At 42.3% G+C, this 19,445-nt stretch overlaps 1 protein-coding gene across 7 annotated transcripts in view; it reads left to right on the forward strand.

The window, feature by feature from the left end:
* LOC111868990 (rap1 GTPase-activating protein 1) overlaps positions 1-19,445 on the forward strand; it is a 639,633-nt gene that overhangs the window by 373,214 nt on the left and 246,974 nt on the right. Inside the window, exon 1 of one of the 7 annotated variants that reach the window (XM_023860135.2) lies at positions 2,668-2,825. The exons of the other annotated variants lie outside the window; for them this stretch is intronic. Coding sequence (XP_023715903.1) covers positions 2,773-2,825 — 53 coding nt within the window. The 5' untranslated portion in view covers positions 2,668-2,772. Of the gene's footprint in view, positions 1-2,667; positions 2,826-19,445 lie in introns of those variants that run through there. 7 annotated transcript variants of the gene reach the window in all.

Consider the following 19,445-nt stretch of genomic DNA (forward strand, 5'->3'; position numbering starts at 1 on the left):
GATGGAAGAATAAGTAACACTTGTATTATTATTATTATTATTTAAACCGCAAATGGGTTTTTACCCGGTGGCAGTGGTGCTACAATAAGACACATCACACAAAATAACACACCACACTCAAACAAAACACAGCACACAAAAGTACACACACAATAAAGCACACACTACACACAATGAATGCAATGCAAATACAATATCAGCTACAACAAATACATTTCAACTACAAATAAATAAATTAATATTAATAAAAAAATAAGTACACTATACACTAAACTTGCCGGTCACCGTAGCCGAGCGGTCTAAGGCACGCACTGTCTTCACTCGCTCGGAAGCCGGGATCGTGGGTTCGAATCCCACTCAGGGCATGGATGTTTGTGAGCGTTTTTCTGTGTTTGTGTACAGGTAGAGGCCTTGTGACGAGCTGATCACCCGCCCAAGGAGTCCTACCGTACGTGTAAGATCTAGAAAAACCGAAAAGAACGGAGAAGTTCATGGAGGTAGGCCTAGGCCCACTGGGGCTGTAGTGCCAAGGTAAAAAAAAGGTAAAATTATCCCCGTACTTAACTNGTCAGCTGCTCAAATATGACCCGGTATCATGCGGTTGCTTATCCCAGTTAATCAAACCGAAACACACCGTTGCATTTCAGAAATAGATGGTGGCTGAATTGATGATTATCTGTTAAACTGAGAACCCCATATTTACACATCCCTGTAGAAGCTACTGAATTAGGCAACATGCTTACAAAATAAATTACAGTCAGTGTAAAAGAGAGTTGATTGTGAAACGTTATCACCACACAGATACAATACAATTGGTTCCCCGCACGGGATTTCATTTTCTGTATTCATCTATGGGTCATGAAATATGACATTTTACGATGTCATTCAAAACCCCGTTATGCAGATAGATAATGAATTCAGCGAAACTTGTAAACATCTGCTTGTGAGACTCTCGGGTTATTTCATTGTGAAGTTGTATTAGATTTTCTGGAAAGTACACAGAACAAAGGGGCACGCGGTAGCCTGCTTGGTTGAGTCACTATGCTACAAGCTAGGCCGCGCCATAGCTCAATCGGTTAGTCGCTGTCTTCCCACCGCGGCGGCCCGGGTTCGAGCCCGGGTGTGGTCAAATGGGATATATTGTGACGCTGGGGCAGGTTTTCTCCGAGTACTTCGGTTCCCTCTGCCAATCTTCATTCCATCAAAATTCTTCATCATAATCACCCGGGGCAGGTACAATAGGCCAATCAGTGGCCGACATANTAGCTAGGCCGCGCCATAGCTCAAGCGGTTAGTCGCTGTCTTCCCACCGCGGCGGCCCGGGTTTGATCCCGCTGGGGCAGGTTTTCTCCGAGTATTTCGGTTCCCTCTGCCAATCTTCATTCCATCAAAATTCTTCATCATAATCACCCGGGGCAGGTACAATAGGCCAATCAGTGGCCGACATACCGAATGGGAACAGCTTGACTCCACCCCTAACTAAGCGAATTTAATTTTTTTAATGCTACAAGCTGGAAGGTTCGAGTCCCGATGAGGTGGATTTCTTTTTCAATTGACCTAATCCTTCCATACTTCCGTATAGCAACAGGCGTGACCAGAGTGGTTTGAACGGCTGCTGTACTGCGATGTGGAAAGCAAATGGAAAAACTACCACATTATCACTTTTCCTGGATAGTCTCTTTCCAAAAACAGAAGATCGCATTAAGTGGAGGAACTGTTTTGGAAGAGACTGTGGACCTGTCGTCTGNCCGATGAGGTGGATTTCTTTTTCAATTGACCTAATCCTTCCAGCCGCACTATGGCCTTGTGTCGACACAGCCTCCGTCAGAAATGAATACCAAGAATCTTCCTTTGGGGTAAATGACGGCCGGCGCGTAAGGCTAACAACCTTACCGCCATCTATGAGCCGATTGTCTAGAAAATGTGAGAACCTGAACATCTCACAGCCCTATGGGCCTCAACGAGCTGTTAGAGGGATACCTTTACTTTTACCTTACTGACTGGAAATGAACGTGGGTCTGTAATATCCGCGAGCTATGTTCCCTAACACCAAAACTTCCATTACCAGTACTGCTGAATAATGGCGCATATCTCAGTTTCGAATTAAAGAAACTGCCAACATACGCATAGTTATAAACGCATCGGTATTCACTGTGAATGCAGAAGCGTAACAAGACGCGAACATCGCAGTTATATACCCCACTCTCTAGCACTTACGTGTGTAACGAATTGCATCTTTGCTATCTCTTGCAGAAAACTGTGAACAATAAAGCGGATGCGCTGCCTGCGGCTCCCAACCATGCGCGCCATTTAACCACTGTGAAAAACACACTCCCACTTCCGTCCTGTACGAAGACCCAGTAATTATGTAACCGGAGATGCTTTATAAGAATGTTATTGCTATTCATAAAATTGTCGCCAACGTATTTTAAATTTGCCCTGTTCAGTGTACTGTCATGTTTGAATGGAATGGTTGAGAATGTGCATTTGTTATAACATTGTGTTGACCAGGTTGATATGCTAACTGTGATTGGTCACTTAGACAGTTGAAACGCGAACCGGTTTTAGTTACTAGTGGATGCCAGTAGGTTCGCTGGAGTAGTTATGTGCGTACGATGTAAGTGAATGGCGGGGAGGTGGGTCGTAGTTGTGTTGTAGTAATTGGAGTGCCAAGTGGCGTGACAAGGGACAGTGGATTTGAAGGTTTTGACAGGCCAGTCTGTGTTACGGGTTCTCAGTGTGAAGTTTGTGTAGGTTGAATGTGCCGCAGACATGAAGTTCACAACAACTGGGCGCCGGGAATCGTACACTGTTACAAGAAGGCGGTATGATATAATTATAATGTATCTTATAGTAGATTTCATCTCTATTCTTTTGAAATGTTTTCGGACTTAATTTGTTTGCTAACTGTCTTTAAAGATGTGTTATGATGTCATCGTAGGCTCTCATCATCACATGTCTGCAGTTGTTTCAGAGGCGGTAGTCTTTTTAATGCCATCATCTAAATAGGAACAAAACACAAACAACAAAATACAAAATAAAACAAAAAATCAAACCATCTCCCTCTTAATATCATCTGGTATGTGACAATGTGTATAGTCTGGTGTTCATGTAATTCTGTAGGTAGCAGTAAGGTTCCTCCGAAACGTTGTTACCTTTCTGCCAGACTACACGGCGTCACATCACAGAAGACAATATTCTCCATATTCAAGGCCGTGATAACCGTAAGCTTCACGTTGTTATCTAGGTTTCAGATGTTGATTTTGTCTCCTTCGGGTCTTGTTACAGTGAGGTTAACTTACCCTACGCTTTTCTTAATTTAAAAGTCTTTTTGTTCGTTGTCATATTTTCACAAGGGCATAATATGTATTGCTGAAAAGTCGTAACTAGCTGAAACTGTTTACAGGTGGCATAATTTCCTTCGCTTATATCGTACAGTAAATGCATTGGTATGAGAATAGCCAGTATTTTTAAAGGAGCTACCTCGTGCACAGAACGGAAAGGGTTAAAGTTTACTCAATCTTCGTTATTTAAGATCATTATTTATGAAGCGGATCTTAAATTTGGACCGAAGAGAGATGAAGTGACAGGAGGGTGGAGAAAACTGTATAATTAGGAGCTTCATAACTTGTACTCTTCTCCAAGTATATTAGAATGATAAAGTCAAGGAGGATGAGGTGGGCAGGGCATGTAGCACGAATGGGGGAGAAGAAGAAGAATGTATGTAGGATATTGGTGGGAAAGCCAGAAGGAAAGAGACCAGTGGGAAGACCAAGGCGTAGGTGGCTGGACAATATTAAAATAGATTTTAGAGAGATAAGATGGGATGGTATGGATTGGATTGATCTGGCTCAGGATAGAGACCAGAGGAGGGCTCTTGTGAACACGCTAATGAATTTTCGGGTTCCATAAAATGCTGGGAAATTCTTGAGTAGCTGCATATTTGACTTTTGCTTAATAAGGGCTCAGCTGCATAAGTAAGTAAATAAATTTATGAAGCGATATTTCTGTTGTTTCCGGATATATAGTAGCTATTGCTAATACATATTGTGTAACGTACATACAAATCGTACTTACACCATTTTATTAAGCACTTTTCATTGCTGTTAACCCTCCGAAACCTGAAATGAATCGAAATAATATTTAAAAATTAAATTTCCAGTTAAAACGAGACATTGCGTCTCCATTACAGAGACCAATCATTTGTTGCTGTTTAGGAAATGATTGCTATATATTCTGGAATACAAACTGTTTAAATGTCAAGTCAGATTATACTTGAAACCATTTTGCAGCTCTGTTATGTCGCTACTTAACCTGATAAAAAGTGAATTTCTTCTAAATAGTATATAAAAATTCAGTTCATACCTCATAGGGAACGCATTGCGTCTGTTTAGGAAAACAGTCGCTGTTTGTCATAAGACACATAAAAAAACACTCTATGTGCAGAATGCAGAATTTTTATTATGTAAAATCAGGTGATGCATATAATGAGGGCCTGAGAATATGTTTAATTTGTTCCATATCAATCACTAGTCATACTTTGGCCTAAACAGTCTTGAAAGAAAATAATTAATAATACGTAATACTATAAATTATATAAATTTTGCCTTAATGCTGTTAAAATTTATTCCTGGACAGATATCTCGGGAAGCACAACGCAAACGACGGACGATAATGCAAACTTTGTTGGATTTGAAATTGCCTAAACATTGCAACCGCATATCGATAAAAGGCCCAGAACAATAAGCCGACAATTTAATTAAATGGAATTATCACATTACTGCTTATTAGAGTTTTAAAATTAAATAAATGTATAGTTGGAGCCTCCCCTGGACCTAGTAGCCTGGGCCATAGGGCCTTCCTGCCCCCTTCCCCCTACTGTGCGGGCTTTCACATCGTAACCACTGGGTCTAAATGGTTACAGATTTAAAAGTCAAGCCGATTTCATGTAATCTGAGTATGTTTATCGAGTATGAGATCTCCAGTCGCAAGGCTTAAATTCTGAACCAGTCGAATCCAATACACACTCTCAAACCCTTCTTCATGGCCATTTTAATATTATAATAGACGTTTCTCCATTTTAATAGGCACTGGTATTTTGCTTTAATCACCATTATGGGTAAAAGGTAAAGTTGTCCCTGTAGTTAACTACTTTACCCACGGGGAAAGAGTCCACGGTACCCGTTGGATAGGAGGTTGGGTGGGCGCCAGAGCCGGTCTGGACGACATGGAGAAGTGAACATTCTTGAGCCCACCGGGACTCGAACTCCGACCTCTCTGTCGTCCAGCCAGTAGCTAGTCGGTATACCGACTGCGCTCACCAGTGTAGGTCGGTGTATACTTTTTTCTGGTGCTAAATTAGGAAGAAATCTTATTAGATAAACGCGGTAAAAGGTCATATAAGACATCGTATGTTATTTTCTTTTTATTCCGTCCTTCATCCTGGATAAACGCGGTAAAAGGTCATATAAGACATCGTATGTTATTTTCTTTTTATTCCGTCCTTCATCCTGGAACTTGCTTCATTTTGATGCTTAGAAATTTAGTTCAGAATATTTGTTACGGTGAAATATAATAAATGTTTTCCTCTCAGCCTCTGTCTCTCTTCAGAGTATAATTGCTCATAAATTAAACCGATCTTTATCTGCTAATGCATCTGCTTAGAATAGTTGTGGCTTACGTTATTAATATTAACAACGCGTTAATTTAATTAGCTTGTATGCAGACTAAGATCGTCTCTAGTGCTGTTATATAGTGTTTGTGTTTGGGATAATCATTAATTATAACATGCTAGAGCTTAGAATGTCGGAAGTTCTGTACGACAGAAAACAGTGGAATGTAACTAAGGCGATAACTTTATGGAAATGTTTAATCTTTCGTTGTCAGAATTTTAAAGGGCCGACGAGACAACTCTTCAGAAGTTATCTAATTACTAACCTACAAACATAGTCTACTGTGTAGACAGAAATTATGATAATCCTCTCATCGCTTCTGTCAATATGTGCTACTGTAGATAAGACGCGTACAAATATTCTGAAATTAAGATAATTATAATTTTCGGTGATTAACTAAACCAAAACAAAGAGAGACTCGATTGTACATTTTGAATGAACTTCGCCGGCAAACGGCGGTTGCTCGGTCGGTATAGTTAACTTGCGGACTAAAACCACAGAGATTGTTTGTTTTGTTTATTTCGTATGAGTGAAAAAAAAAGATATACAATTGTGTGTGCTTAACTAATTGGGTAATACGCCATGAAGACATAGGAGAGAGTTGCTATGCAGATACTTCATATGGGATCAAACAAAAATAAACATTTATATATAATTTAGTTCATACATAAAGAATCAGTTTGGAAAATTGTACGAGTACTTTAGAAGCAATACAAATTAAGTATTAAAATATAAGATTAAATTTAATATGTATTTTATCGGTACTGAACCAGTACATTATTCGATGAGCGTAATGTTTTATAAGTACATACAGACGTCTATCCCCTCCACACGCTCATATGTACATACGTACGTACACACAAAATACCATTTAAGAGAAAATGACAGAAACATGTGAAAGCTATTGTGGAGTGGGATGTGAAGTTCCATGCACTCCTGACATCACACTGTCTTCACCGGCGGCTATCCCAAGACTGTCTCGTTCTCGTCTCTGGCTCTGCTTATATAGGCGTTATGCGGACCGGATACCGGACACCATTCCTCACGGTTGCGTTACCGCTGTTCAGACAGTCCGCTGTTACGCAACGAGTCTTCGGTTGTTCATCTCCGGGGAGATTCGTTCGTCGTTTCGGCGTTGTGTACACAACGGCTCACTGTTATTGTGCTACCATGGGAGTACCTACTCCAAACACGTTGCAATATAATAGCGTTATAATATTTATTTCGTATGAAAAAAATAAACCGTTTATTTAAATTCGTTTAACGAATTGCAACGAGACTTATTTTATTACTCTTTTATAGTCTCAGGATAGAGTGCAGTACCATGCTGTTGTGAACACAGTAATGAACATTTGGGTTGCATGAGGGTTGAGCGGTTCTTGACAGTCTGTTCTATGCGTTTTTTTTTATTGCTAGTGGGGTGGGACTAAGTCCCTTGTACTGCGGCTACTTCTGGCCTATTGTACCAGCCCCAGATGATAGGTGAGGGTGATTGTGGAGCAATTGATGGAATGAAGATTGGCAGGGGAAACCGAAGTACTCGGAGAACACCTTCCCCAGCGACACTTTGTCCACCACAAATCCCACTTACCAGACCCCGGGATCGAACCCGGGCCGCCGCGGTGGGAAGCCAGCGACTAAGCGCTTGAGCTATGGCTCGGTCCCTTCTGTGCAGTTAATTGAACATTTCAGCAGTGCGGTGTATGCTTGTATTTGCAGTGAATTATCACGAAGGCCTATGCAAAATCGCGAAGAATATTTCTGTAAAATATGCATTGGTCCTGTTCCAAATTGGAATACAGATTTCTAGGGGAGACATAACAGTACAAGACAAACATAGAGATTACATCTCCACAAACTATCCAGGAGCAGAAAGTTACGTGTATAATCATCTGCAGTGGAAGGAACGTTGTGTGTGTTATGTTAAAACAGACTGAAAGTGATTAAAGCAGGTAATAAATTGGAGAAGAGGGCCAGAAAATAAGAACCATCGAGAAGATACTGGCGTCTGTTGTGAGAGAAAAGATATTAGAAATGAAATGAAGTTTGGAAGATGTTGTTATAAATCTTATTTCGTTAAATCTATGCAGAGAGTCTCGAAAAATTCCAGCGCTTTTGACGATGCAATGAAAGAGCACGGTGGAATTTTTCTCCAGATATGATATAAATTCCGTGAATAATTTAATAAGTACCTTATCTCGCCGAAGTTTTTTCCCTTCTCCCGTTCTCTTAGAAATTCGTTTTCAGATGCAGCTCCCAATAAAAGACTTTTTTTTTATTGCTAGTGGGGTGGGACTAAGTCCCTTGTACTGCGGCCACTTCTGGCCTATTGTACCAGCCCCAGATGATAGGTGAGGGTGATTGTGGAGCAATTTGTAGAATGTAGATTGGCAGGGGAAACCGAAGTACTTGGAGAAAACCTTCCCGAGCGCCACTTTGTCCACCACAAATCCCACTTACCAGATCCCGGGATCAAACCCGGGCCGCCGCAGTGGGAAGCCAGCGACTAACCGCTTGAGCTATGGCGCGGCCTTAATAAAGGACTTTCTTTCCTTCGTAATACAGGATTATTCGTGGAATTAAAGTGGTTCTTACCGACGGCCACGCGAGGCCTGCATCTCTGTAGCATGGATGAAACAGGTGTATACGTTTCAAAAAGCAGTCAGAATAACGTTTTGTTCTTAACTCAGTTTCATACGTTGAAATTATTGTCCTGCTTGCTGCTTGCTTCACGCTGTTTTCTTGCTTAGTTTATTATTCATTCCTGAAGATAGAGACGACATGTTTCCCCGAAACGTTGGTTAATTTCATCTGTCTACAAGGCGATATACCCTACACGAAAGAAAACCCATCATTCTTGTTCTTGTGTGTAGCTTTCAGGCTGGGGCCACACGAGCGCACAAAATGCGTTCGTTGTAACGAACGTACTTTATGACGGACGTTGCTGAGGACACCAAACAGTTGCAGAATTCGGTGCGTAGTTTTTTGTCTGCAATAGAGCCAGAAGAAAGCGTAGCATTCCCCCCTCTTGTTTATTTCTACAACGGACGTCACGACGTTCTTTAGAACGGACGCATTTTGTGCGCTTGTGTGGCCCCAGCCTAAGAACCATAACGATTAACTAAAATATCTTTCTAAATAATCGTTCGATTTAAAGTGGACTGCAGCCATTTTTGTGGCAGCCCTCATTGTAGATTGTATTTACAATTTAATTTTCAAAGAGCTGGGATATCGTAGTCGGTACAGCGGCTGGCTACGGGCTGGATGACCGAGGAGTCGTTGTTCAAGTCCCGGTAGGGTCAAGAATTTTCTCTTCTTCACGTCCAGATCTGCACTGGGGCTCACCCAGCCTCGTATCCAAGGATTATTGGGGGCTCTTTCGCTAGGAGTGAAGCGGGCGGGGAGTAAAACTGACCGCTCACCTCTAACTAGTGCCGAAGTAAAGAAAACGTGGATCTATACAGCTACTTCACCATACGTCTACATGGCGTAATACTTAATTAGTTAAGCATAGGGACAAGTTTTTTTTTCTGTGGCGACACAGCCCCAATTTGGGCCTAGGCCTACCTCCATGAAACTCTCCGTTCACTTCGGTTTACTAGATCTTACACATTCGGTAGGACTCCTTGGGCGAGTGATCAGCTCGTCGCAAGGCCTCTACCTGTAGACAAACACAGAAAAACGCACACAAACATCCATGCCTTGAGTGGGATTCGAACCCACGATCCCGGCTTCCGAGCGAAGACAGTGCACGCCTTAGACCGCTCGGCTACCGTGACCGGCATAGGGACAAGTTTACCTTGTCTTATCGATCTCGCTGTAGGCAATAACTTGACGGGAGGGGAACCCCCATCCAGGCGCCCACGCATACGCAGACTTTATTGGGACCAGCTGCACTGTTACCAGTGATTAGCCTAACCGAAGTTTGAAAACGATTGCAAGACATCAGTTCTTTTAACCTGCTGACGGGAAAGCGAACTAACATGATGTGAAAGTACAGTCGCTGTTATCGGTTCCGCTTTTTATCAGGCACTCCCTCTAAAGCTGTCAAGAGCATGTAATAGGCAGAGATCACGTGCCAGTAGTATGCGGATAATGGCCAGCAGTAGCGATAAATAAAGATGGCGACGATAAATAAAATTATACTGGATATGGGGAAGCAAGAAGAATGAAAATGTATATTCTGTTGGAGTACGCACATCTGTCGCGAGGTGAGAATCAGAGAGTTCTGTCTCCACTTTCGGGCGAGAACTAGACAACGCACCCCCCCCCCCCCCCCCCCAGATTATCCGTATTGTGTTGCCCTATCTTCACGCACTTTCATATCGCCAAAGGGTTGAAACAGGAACGCACACAACAGAGCACCACAGACAAACCACTTAACTCAGACTGACGCCAGCTCACTAACAGTCGCAGGAGACCCCCAGCTAAGACCACCTAGCAGCACAACTCGTAACTACAAAGCATGCGCACGTAACAGGTCGTTTCCGGTTATTTTTGGGTCCCCCTTCGTGTGTACCAGACTTGCAAGAATATTACAGTTCAAAGTAACGTTTGACCTTTTTTGCCCGCAAATTGGTACTGATGAACATGGCACTCTCCAGTACTTAAACCATGATATGTTTGCCAGTTGTATTCCTTGCTATTTTTCGTGCCCCATTGACTTAGAATTTCTGGGTTTTTGGACCTTTTCCATCGTCCGGTAATCTAGAGACTAGAAAACACGACGATTCGGAAACTAGACCAATGATCGAGGTTAACTCTTTCTAAGGGACACAACAGAGTAGGTGTCTTCCTCCTCATCTGAGGACGGAATCATCCAGTTTCCGAAACGTCGTGCTTTCTAGTCTCTAGAATACCGGACGACGGAAAAAGTCCAAAGACCCAGTAATTTTGATTGTTATACACCATCGTCAGAACTCTTTAGAATCTACCATTGACTTGTTGCATATTCAACTTTGTTGTTTGCAAAAGCTAATCTCATACATATCACACGGATATATTTTTCTTAGCGTAGATTAGGTATAGCCTCGCGTGTAACGCTGTGTTCTATAAAACTTAACTAACTTTAAAATTTTAAAACTCCATGACTACATTTTTCGACCAATATGGTCATCATCAGATGTTAACTTTTTTGGGGCGAGGAAACTGCCATATACAGAGTGTTTCACGACTTTAGGGCATAACTGCAGGAGGTGATTTTCTAGGTCTTTGTGATCAAACAAGTTCATATAAACATGTATCCGATTTTGGACGGTTACCGAGTTATGACCGTTTTTTCATTCCCGTACACGCCCTCGTGTGAACCGCGTCTGTCATCTGGCGGGCCGCTATTTTTAGCCAGGTACAGACAGAGCGTTCTCGTTATCTCGACACTTGAGACGTACCTAAGGTGTGGTGGGTTGGTATGTCCGGCGCGGTTCACAACCGAGCGGCAGTCTGTGTTGCGGCCGGCGGTGGCATTTTCGAAAATCAGCTTTAAGCACCAATCAATTCAAATTAAAGGTAATTTCACGAAGTTAACTTTACATTCATACTTTAAATGCATCATGTATTATGCTGGTTTATTATTTTGTTCCGTTTATTGTCAGTAATCGTTACCTTCTATTCTGAGTTTAAAACGGTCATAACCCCGTAACCGCCCAAAATCGGACATATGTTTATATGAACTGTTTTGATCACAAAGACCTAGGAAATCACCTCCTGCGGTTATGCCATAAAGTCGTGAAACACCCTGTATATGGTGACTGACATAGTCGTGCATTTCTTGCATTTTCTGCAAATAATATATAGATGCAGACCACTGTAGGCTGCTTAAATGAAGTTTCTGCGATCTTTTGAGAGTATGCCTATTGAAAGACTAAATCAGCAGCGAAATGCAGACGTCATGAAAAATTAAGCGTTGGAATGAAGATCACTCGAAGCGAAGAGAAGATGGGGGGACCAGCTACACCTGAAGTGTTTAAGAATAGGCTGTTAAACCCAATTCTTCGCAGTTCATGTTCGTAACGTTTGTTGCTCCATCGTATCATCATGTACGACTTTCGCTGGCGTGAGTAGGTTGTCTGACGTTGCTCTTCACTCTGTGTTCATTTTGCCACTTGTCCTCCCACATTATCACGTCATACCAGGTTCTTTTTATATGCCCTTAATATTCTGCCAACATAAGAAACATACAGTTGACTAATGTTGCTCTTTACTGCCTTTTTTGCTTTGCGCTGACAAATATGTTTTTTCAACTCACTTTAGGACCGGAAATTGAGTTTTGTTGTCCCCTTGCCTTCCCTATGCACTCACGTATCGGGTCTGACACAACTCTCCTCATTAATTGTACTACTTGATGTAGGCCTGCTCCTTTTTTTTTTTTGTCAACCTTAGTTACGTACATCTGAAATTAATACGCTTATAACAAAGTTATTCCTGTAACAGGCCGAGGAGGCCCATAGGGTTATGAGACGTCGAGGCTACCACATTTTCTAGACAATCGGCTCACAGATGGCGGTGAGGTTGTCAGCCCTACGCGCCGGCCGCTCTTTACCCCCCAAGAAGATTCCTGATATTCATTTCTATTTATGTTACAGGCTGAGTGGACCCCGGGTTCATAGTGAGACTGGTAGATTTAGGTAAATAAAAAAAAATGACCTCATCGGGAATCGAACTCGCGACCTTCAGGCTTGTAGCATAGTGCCTATACCAACTACGCAACCGCGTACCCCCTATCAGGGTGTAAATGATGAAATAATGAGCTGACTCTAAGTAAGTTCTAGGTATTTTCGTGATGACGATGATCTTTCGGACCAGATATTGCTTGAATTTCTGCTGGTATCCATCAGCGAGTGACGTACAGAGAATATGATGCCTATTGGCTGAGGTAGGGGTGTGAGCTTTGGGTCTGTATTCTGCTCGCTCACAGTAGGGTGCAAGGGCGGGATTTTGTGAGCACGTTAATGATCCTTGGTGTTCCATAGAGGGACATCCGCTTTCACGACGGTTTCTTGCTCTGCTTATTATTCGACCCTGAAGATGGAGGCGATATGTTCCTCAGAAAAGTTGGCTCATTCTTAGCGGACTACATGGTGTTATATGCCAGACCACTCTTCGTAATGACCGCTGTGAGAACCTGAAACCCTACACAAGATATTTCTGTTAAAAATAACGCCTGTATATTTTAAGAGAACCTGTTGTGGGGCAACTTTGGGTGTTTTGAACTTTATTCCCGAAAGAGGATTCTTCTCCACGAGGAATTATACTTTTATATCAGTTATAGAGTTTATTCATATGTTAATTATATTATTATTCTATGTAGCTATGATTCTACAGCCCTTTGTTAACTTGGCCACATTTTCAGTTTCCTGATCTTTTTACACACCCAGTAAGACTCCTTGGACGGGTGATCAGCCCGTCGCATCATTATTATTGTTATTGTTATTATTATTATATAATTTAATTACTTGTATCCACACTGTGCTCTGTCTGTAATTGGCCTTGCGGCTGTTGACTCGGCACATAAATAATAAAGAATTAAATTATTATATTGGATGCTGTGTTAGCACACAAAGAATTAAAATTGAGTTATTATTGTTATTATTATTATTATTATTATTAACTTCTATGCGTGTATGTACATGTATTGCCCTTTCTCGCCACAAAATGGCATAACCATTGGAAATGTACTTATTTTTTTTTTCTCTCCTGTTAACGCAAACTTTAATTTTTCTTGGAATTATAATTAATTTATTGACATAATATAGGCTGTCATATTTTGTATTTTGGTTTTAATTATTTTTGTGTATTTCTGCGTACTTGTGCTAACTTTGTAATTGGCCTCTGTGCTGTTAAGTTTGCACGTAAATAAACACGAATTGAAATTGAAATTATTATATTCTTGAGAAAGAGATTGTGGAAGTAACGACCGTGACACGTACCAAGATGATAATCCTGTGTTGGCCAGAGGGACTGAGGAAAACCCATGAACACAATAGTTATAACCTGTGCACCGGCCGGGATTCTGACCGATTACCCCTCGAATGCAAGTTAGGTTCATTGTAACTGAGTGGTAGAACTGTCCACCGAGATAAATTGCTTAAGTTAAGTAGTTTAGAGGAGCTCCGGAGTGCCACGTTGTAACCATATGGCATACTTATACTGTTTGTGGGGAGTAAAGGGCGGTCTTCGCGTAAGGCTGGCAGCTTCACCGCCATCTGTGAGTCAAATATCTAGAGAAAATATGGGAGCAATGACGTCACGGCCTGTTACAGGGATAGCGTTACCTTTTTGTTATGTAGCGTATAGAGCCGTTACTGGGAAACAACCTCGAAACTAACAACGAAACTGTTACTAGGCTACGACCGCGAGATAAGCAAATAAACCAGAGCCGTTACAGAATAACACCTTCACAAACAAAACATGTTTCCATGGAAACGATTTGAGCAACAATAGAAGAGTTGTGTTTTCTGTTTGTCCGAGCCGAGGTGTTATAACTGAGACACGTTTAGGAATTCAGTTTGAAGAGAGCTGCGATTCGGAGAGGACTTGAGCACGGAAGCTGAAGGATCTACACTGTTAGAAACCATTGCCAGGGAACGGCTGGTGAAGATACGGCAGGCTGGACAAGACCTCACGGGTGCTGCTGTGATTTGTAAATTGTGGAGGTTAGCCACGGCACTGTAATTACTTGTAGTTACGAGTCGTGGTATATAAATTGTCAATATTTTTTTTATTGCTAGTGGGGTGGGACTAAGTCCCTTGTACATGCGGGCACTTCTGACCTATTGTACCAGCCCCAGATGATAGGTGAGGGTGATTGTGGAGCAGTTGGTGGAATGAAGATCGGCAGGGGAAACCGAAGTACTCGGAGAAAACCTGCCCCAGCGCCACTTTGTCAACCACAAATCTCACTTGAGCAGACCCGGAATCGAACCCGGGCCGCCGCGGTGGGAAGCCAGCGACTATCCGCTTGAGCTATGGCGCGGCCCTAAATTGCCATTAAATCCAGTATCTAATCCAACCCCCCCCCCGGTCGATAGTGACAATACGTATGTGCTTCAGTTTTTAAAATACTGGGTACTATAAGTGTTTGTGTCTGCATTTTATGCGTATACAGTCAGAGTTTTTCAATTGGATCAAAGTTTGACGTAGAATGAAGAATTTTCTTCTTCTTTTCCTCTTGAAGGAACATGAAATATTAGAGATAAGGGAAGGACAGTAACGTCTTCTTGCTTGAAATTTTCCGCCCATCAGGTTTTCTTCTCTAACCCTCTATTGAAACTTTTCCATAGTTTGCTAAAGTTCTTTGCAGGATTAAGAGGAAAGGAGCTTGTTTGTGCTGCTTCTGCCTCCGGCCATTGAAATGTTCATTCGAGAGCAACATCAGAGGCCGACAACTTACAAACTTACAAGTTACAAGTCACATTAAAGAATTTCGAAGAGATTACGTTTCCTATTTCAGGGATGGAAAAGCACACTAAGGAAATACTTGGGGGAATCATAGACAGTACACCAAACTGTTGTAAAAGTTGAGGAGGGAATGCCTACTAGGGATTGGATTCAATTTGTAAGAGAATTGAATGAAGAGACAAAGAAGGAAAATATGTCAAGAGAGAATGGAAGTAAACAATGAAGAAAGAAAGAAAGAAAAATTAAATTTATTGGACTGCTTTGAAACAAATTTAATTAAGAATGAGATACCTTGTTTAAGTCAAAGGGAAATTAAAAATATTAAAAGTCTAATACAATTGTCATGTAGCTAATTCTAGTTAAATTCACTGCTTGCTGCGTATAAAATACGAATGAAACTTAGAATGGGATTATTCAGATGAACTCCGTGGCCTGTGCTCCGCAAGCGAACTATACCTACCGAGCCACCGACGCTTGTCGGCGAAGTTAATGTCAACCTTAGCGGATAGATTGTGTCGCGTGGTCAGCGCAACGGATTCCCACGGCAGTTATTCTCTATTATTCAGACGAAAGTGTAAAATTTACAATTTTGTTATTATAAATGGCTAATTATCTTACTTGGGGGCAAGCGGTAGCGTAATTGGTTGAGGCACTATGCTACAAGCCGGGAAGTCGCGGGTTCAAGTCCCGATGATGTCATTGGATTTTTTTTCAATTGACCTAATGCTTCCAGCCGCAATGTGGTCCCGGGGTCTACTCAGCCTCTAGCAGAAATGATTATCAGGAATAAATTAAATAATTTTCCTGGGGAGTGCGGCCGGCGCGTAGGGCTGACAACCTTAGCACCACCTTTGAGCCGATTGTCTAGATAATGTGGGACCCTCAACGTCTCACAACCCTATGGGCTTTCACGGCCTGGTACAGGGATAGCTTTTACTAATCTTATTTAAACCGTAAGGCCTACATTTCACATAACCCAGTCACTGTCCGTCATCATTCACTGAGCTGAGTCCTTGAGAACCCGCTATTTGTGCAATTACTGAAGAACTTCCCAGCAGTTCATGAAACCTGAAGGTCCTTTGCTGTGTTAGCAATAGCCCTCCACTGGTCCCTATCCTGAGCCAGATCGATCCAGTCCATACCATCCAATTCTATCTTTCTAAGATCCATTATAATATTATCCACCCACCTACGTCTTGGTCTTCCCTATAGCTCTTTCCTTCTGGCTCTTCCACCAATATTCTATGCATTCATCTTTCCCCATTCGTGCTACATACCGTGCCCCTCTCTTCCTCCTTGACTCGACTATTCTAACCATAAGAGTACACGTTATGAAGCTCCTCATTGTTCAGTCGGCACAGGAAAGAGAAACATTAAGTGAATACACAAGACTGTTTGCGCGCCTGGAGTTTCTGCAGCCCTGTGCTATTAGAGCATTTCAACAGAATGGATGATACATCCGTGTATTACAAACAAACTCCGTGATTTTAGTCCTCAAGCGAACTATACCGACCGAGCGACCGCCGCTTATCGGCGAAGTTAGTGCCAACTTTTGCGGATAGAGGGTGTCGCGTGGTCAGCGCAACGAATCTCCACGGCCGTTAATTTCGGTTTTCTAGACCGGAGCCGCTATTTCCTTGAAATGGCTCCTCAGTGATCATCACGAGGCTGATTGGACCCCGTTCCAGATCCACTACTTCTCCGAAAAAAAATCTGGTAGCGCCGGGAATCGAACCCGGCCCTCTGTATTAACGTTCGAATATTCTTTGCTGCGATAAATCACTACAAGTAAACATAGGTGAACATTTTATGCTGTATAAAGTCAAATAGGTTGTTGCGATACTAAAGAGAAGGCCAACTTTCTCCTAGCAGGTGTCATTATGCTAGAGGCTAGGTTGCATATCTGTGTTGCCATAGGAACGGAACGTCACTGGTTTCACTTAGCTAGAAGGCCTACTTTAAACATCTGCGAATTATATGTATGTACAATTATTACAGAATTAGATACCATACACTAATCTTTTTTTATTGCTAGTGGGGTGGGACCAAGTCCCTTGTACTACGGCCACTTCTGGCCTATTGTACCAGCCCCAGATGATAGGTGAGGGTGATTGTGGAGCAATGGGATGAAGATTGGCAGGGGAAACCGAAATACTTGGAGAAAGCCCACCCCAGCGCCACTTTGTCCACCACAAATCCCACTTGACTGAATCCGGGCCGCCGCGGTGGGAAGCCAGCAACTAACCGCTTGAGCTATGGCGCGGCCTACCATACAATATATTTATGCTTATAACTACGTTGATCAACCTTAAAGGTCATCATAAGGTCGCAATATAATGTACTCTAACGGAACTGCTGTTAAAAGAGGAAAAATTGTCTCTGTGCTTAATTAATTAAGCACTATGCCAGGAAGGTGTATGTGGGAGTGGATGTATAGATCCATATTTTCTTGACCTCAGCACTAGTTGGAGGCGAGTGGTCAGTTGCACGCCCCGATTGCNATATCATGCCTCCTGTTGCCATCAGAACAATATATTTCACAAATCCCTCCCATCAATAATACCAACACTGAAGCCTCTCATATTATATTGTTTTATTGACTTCATTACGCATAGATACTAAAGTTGTCTTTCTACGCTTCGTGTCAGATACTAGAATTACAGAGAAAGGAAGGTTGGCTGTTGGTTCTTCCCAGAACCTCTCCTATTTTTGTTGGCGCAGCATGGATCACATTCACCCGCAGAACTCGTGTTTAGCGTACGTGATATGGTATGAGTTAACTGGCTGATACAGTGCATCTGTTTCTGCTCTGAAACAGAGCGGAGGGAGTTACATATGCGGGGTTTATCTCCTTCCGCGAATGGAGTCAGGCGATAATGAAGAAGCAGGCGATGTCCTGCTTATTGTTATACATTGCGATGCTCAACACTTTTTCCTGTCTCTTGCTTGCTAGCCTACTTTCCTTTTTTTTTTCTGAAAGTATGCTTATGAGAGCACCACGCTTCTTCTCCCGCCAATCAACTTTGAATGCCTGAACCAGTCTTTATGAAACTTGGTATGTATATCATAGCACCTGATCCCATGTCAGAAGCATACTTCGTAAGTCCCTCCTGTCAGCCTGTTTGTCTATATCCCCCGATCGTTACTAGGCAACGGCTCGGTAAACTCGTTCCCACTGCAACGAATACACAAAACGAAGTAGAATTGTACGACGCGCCGTTTTCTATATGGTCCTTGTCGTATCTAAGGAAAATAGGCGATTAATTCTTCCCAGAACTTCTTGTTTTTGTATTTGCGCTGTGTTTTCATTATAACAAGAATGAATATAATATTAATGACCATCCGACTAGAGTGTTTACGAAGGCGTAAGCCCAGGAACTATTTAAAACATGTCCGTTTTGTTTGAGTGTCTGCATTTCAGATACAGCTCGCTGTGAAATAAACGGGCTGTAGTGTTGTCATCTAAAGTTTTCAGTCGGCGAAGCCATGAAAATCCAACTCAAGGATTTGAGCAAGATCTCTCACAAGCAGAGCGAAACTAATCTATTTATGTCTAGATTGAGTGATATTCCGTTGCGCCGGGGGCGGCACTGAACTTGCCTTGTCTGTGCTGCTCTTATTATATACGTAATAAGACTTTATCTCTGTATTTATGACCTTTCATGAGCCTCTCTCACAGAATGCGTGAGCTATTGAACTGAAAAAACAAAAAACAAAACATGTTCATTATGGCATTTATGCAGAAAACCTTGAAAAGCACACTGGACCTTACATTGAGACAGCTTTCGTGGGGGGGGGATGTTTCCCAAGACTCAATTGTGACCAATGCCAAGTAGGTTGCATTGCAGTACCTAGTTGAAATCACGACCGGTTTACCGGCTGTCCTGGCAGGTTTATTCGTGGTTTTCCTCCGAATCTTTATGCAGATACCGAGTAATAACCTATACATAGACCTCGACAGCCTCTTTCAAATGCTAGTCTACTCAACGTTGGTCACAGTATCTGAGTCATGAACTGTCTTCTCTCGCTCGAACACTGGGATTGTGGGTTCGAATCCCACTCAAGACATGGATGTTTGTTGGCGTTTATTCTGTTCGTGTTGTGGCCTTGAGACGGGCTGATTCCCCGTCCAAGGAGTCGTGCCGACTGTGTAAGATTAAGAAACTGAAGTTAAAAGAAAAGTTTCACGGATGTTTTATGCTCTAGGTGGGAGCAACAGGAGTAAAGATAGATAGATAGAGAATATTCTCTATCATCCTTCCACACTATTTGACGCACTGGGCGGGTTAGTGTAGCGATAATGCTGTAGGCTTACGTTAGCCCCCCCCCCCCCCCACCCGCCACGTCGCCCGCATATGCCCACACCGCCACGAAGTC

Source organism: Cryptotermes secundus, unplaced genomic scaffold, assembly GCF_002891405.2.
Source record: "Cryptotermes secundus unplaced genomic scaffold, Csec_1.0 scaffold70, whole genome shotgun sequence".
Lineage (NCBI taxonomy): Eukaryota > Metazoa > Arthropoda > Insecta > Blattodea > Kalotermitidae > Cryptotermes > Cryptotermes secundus.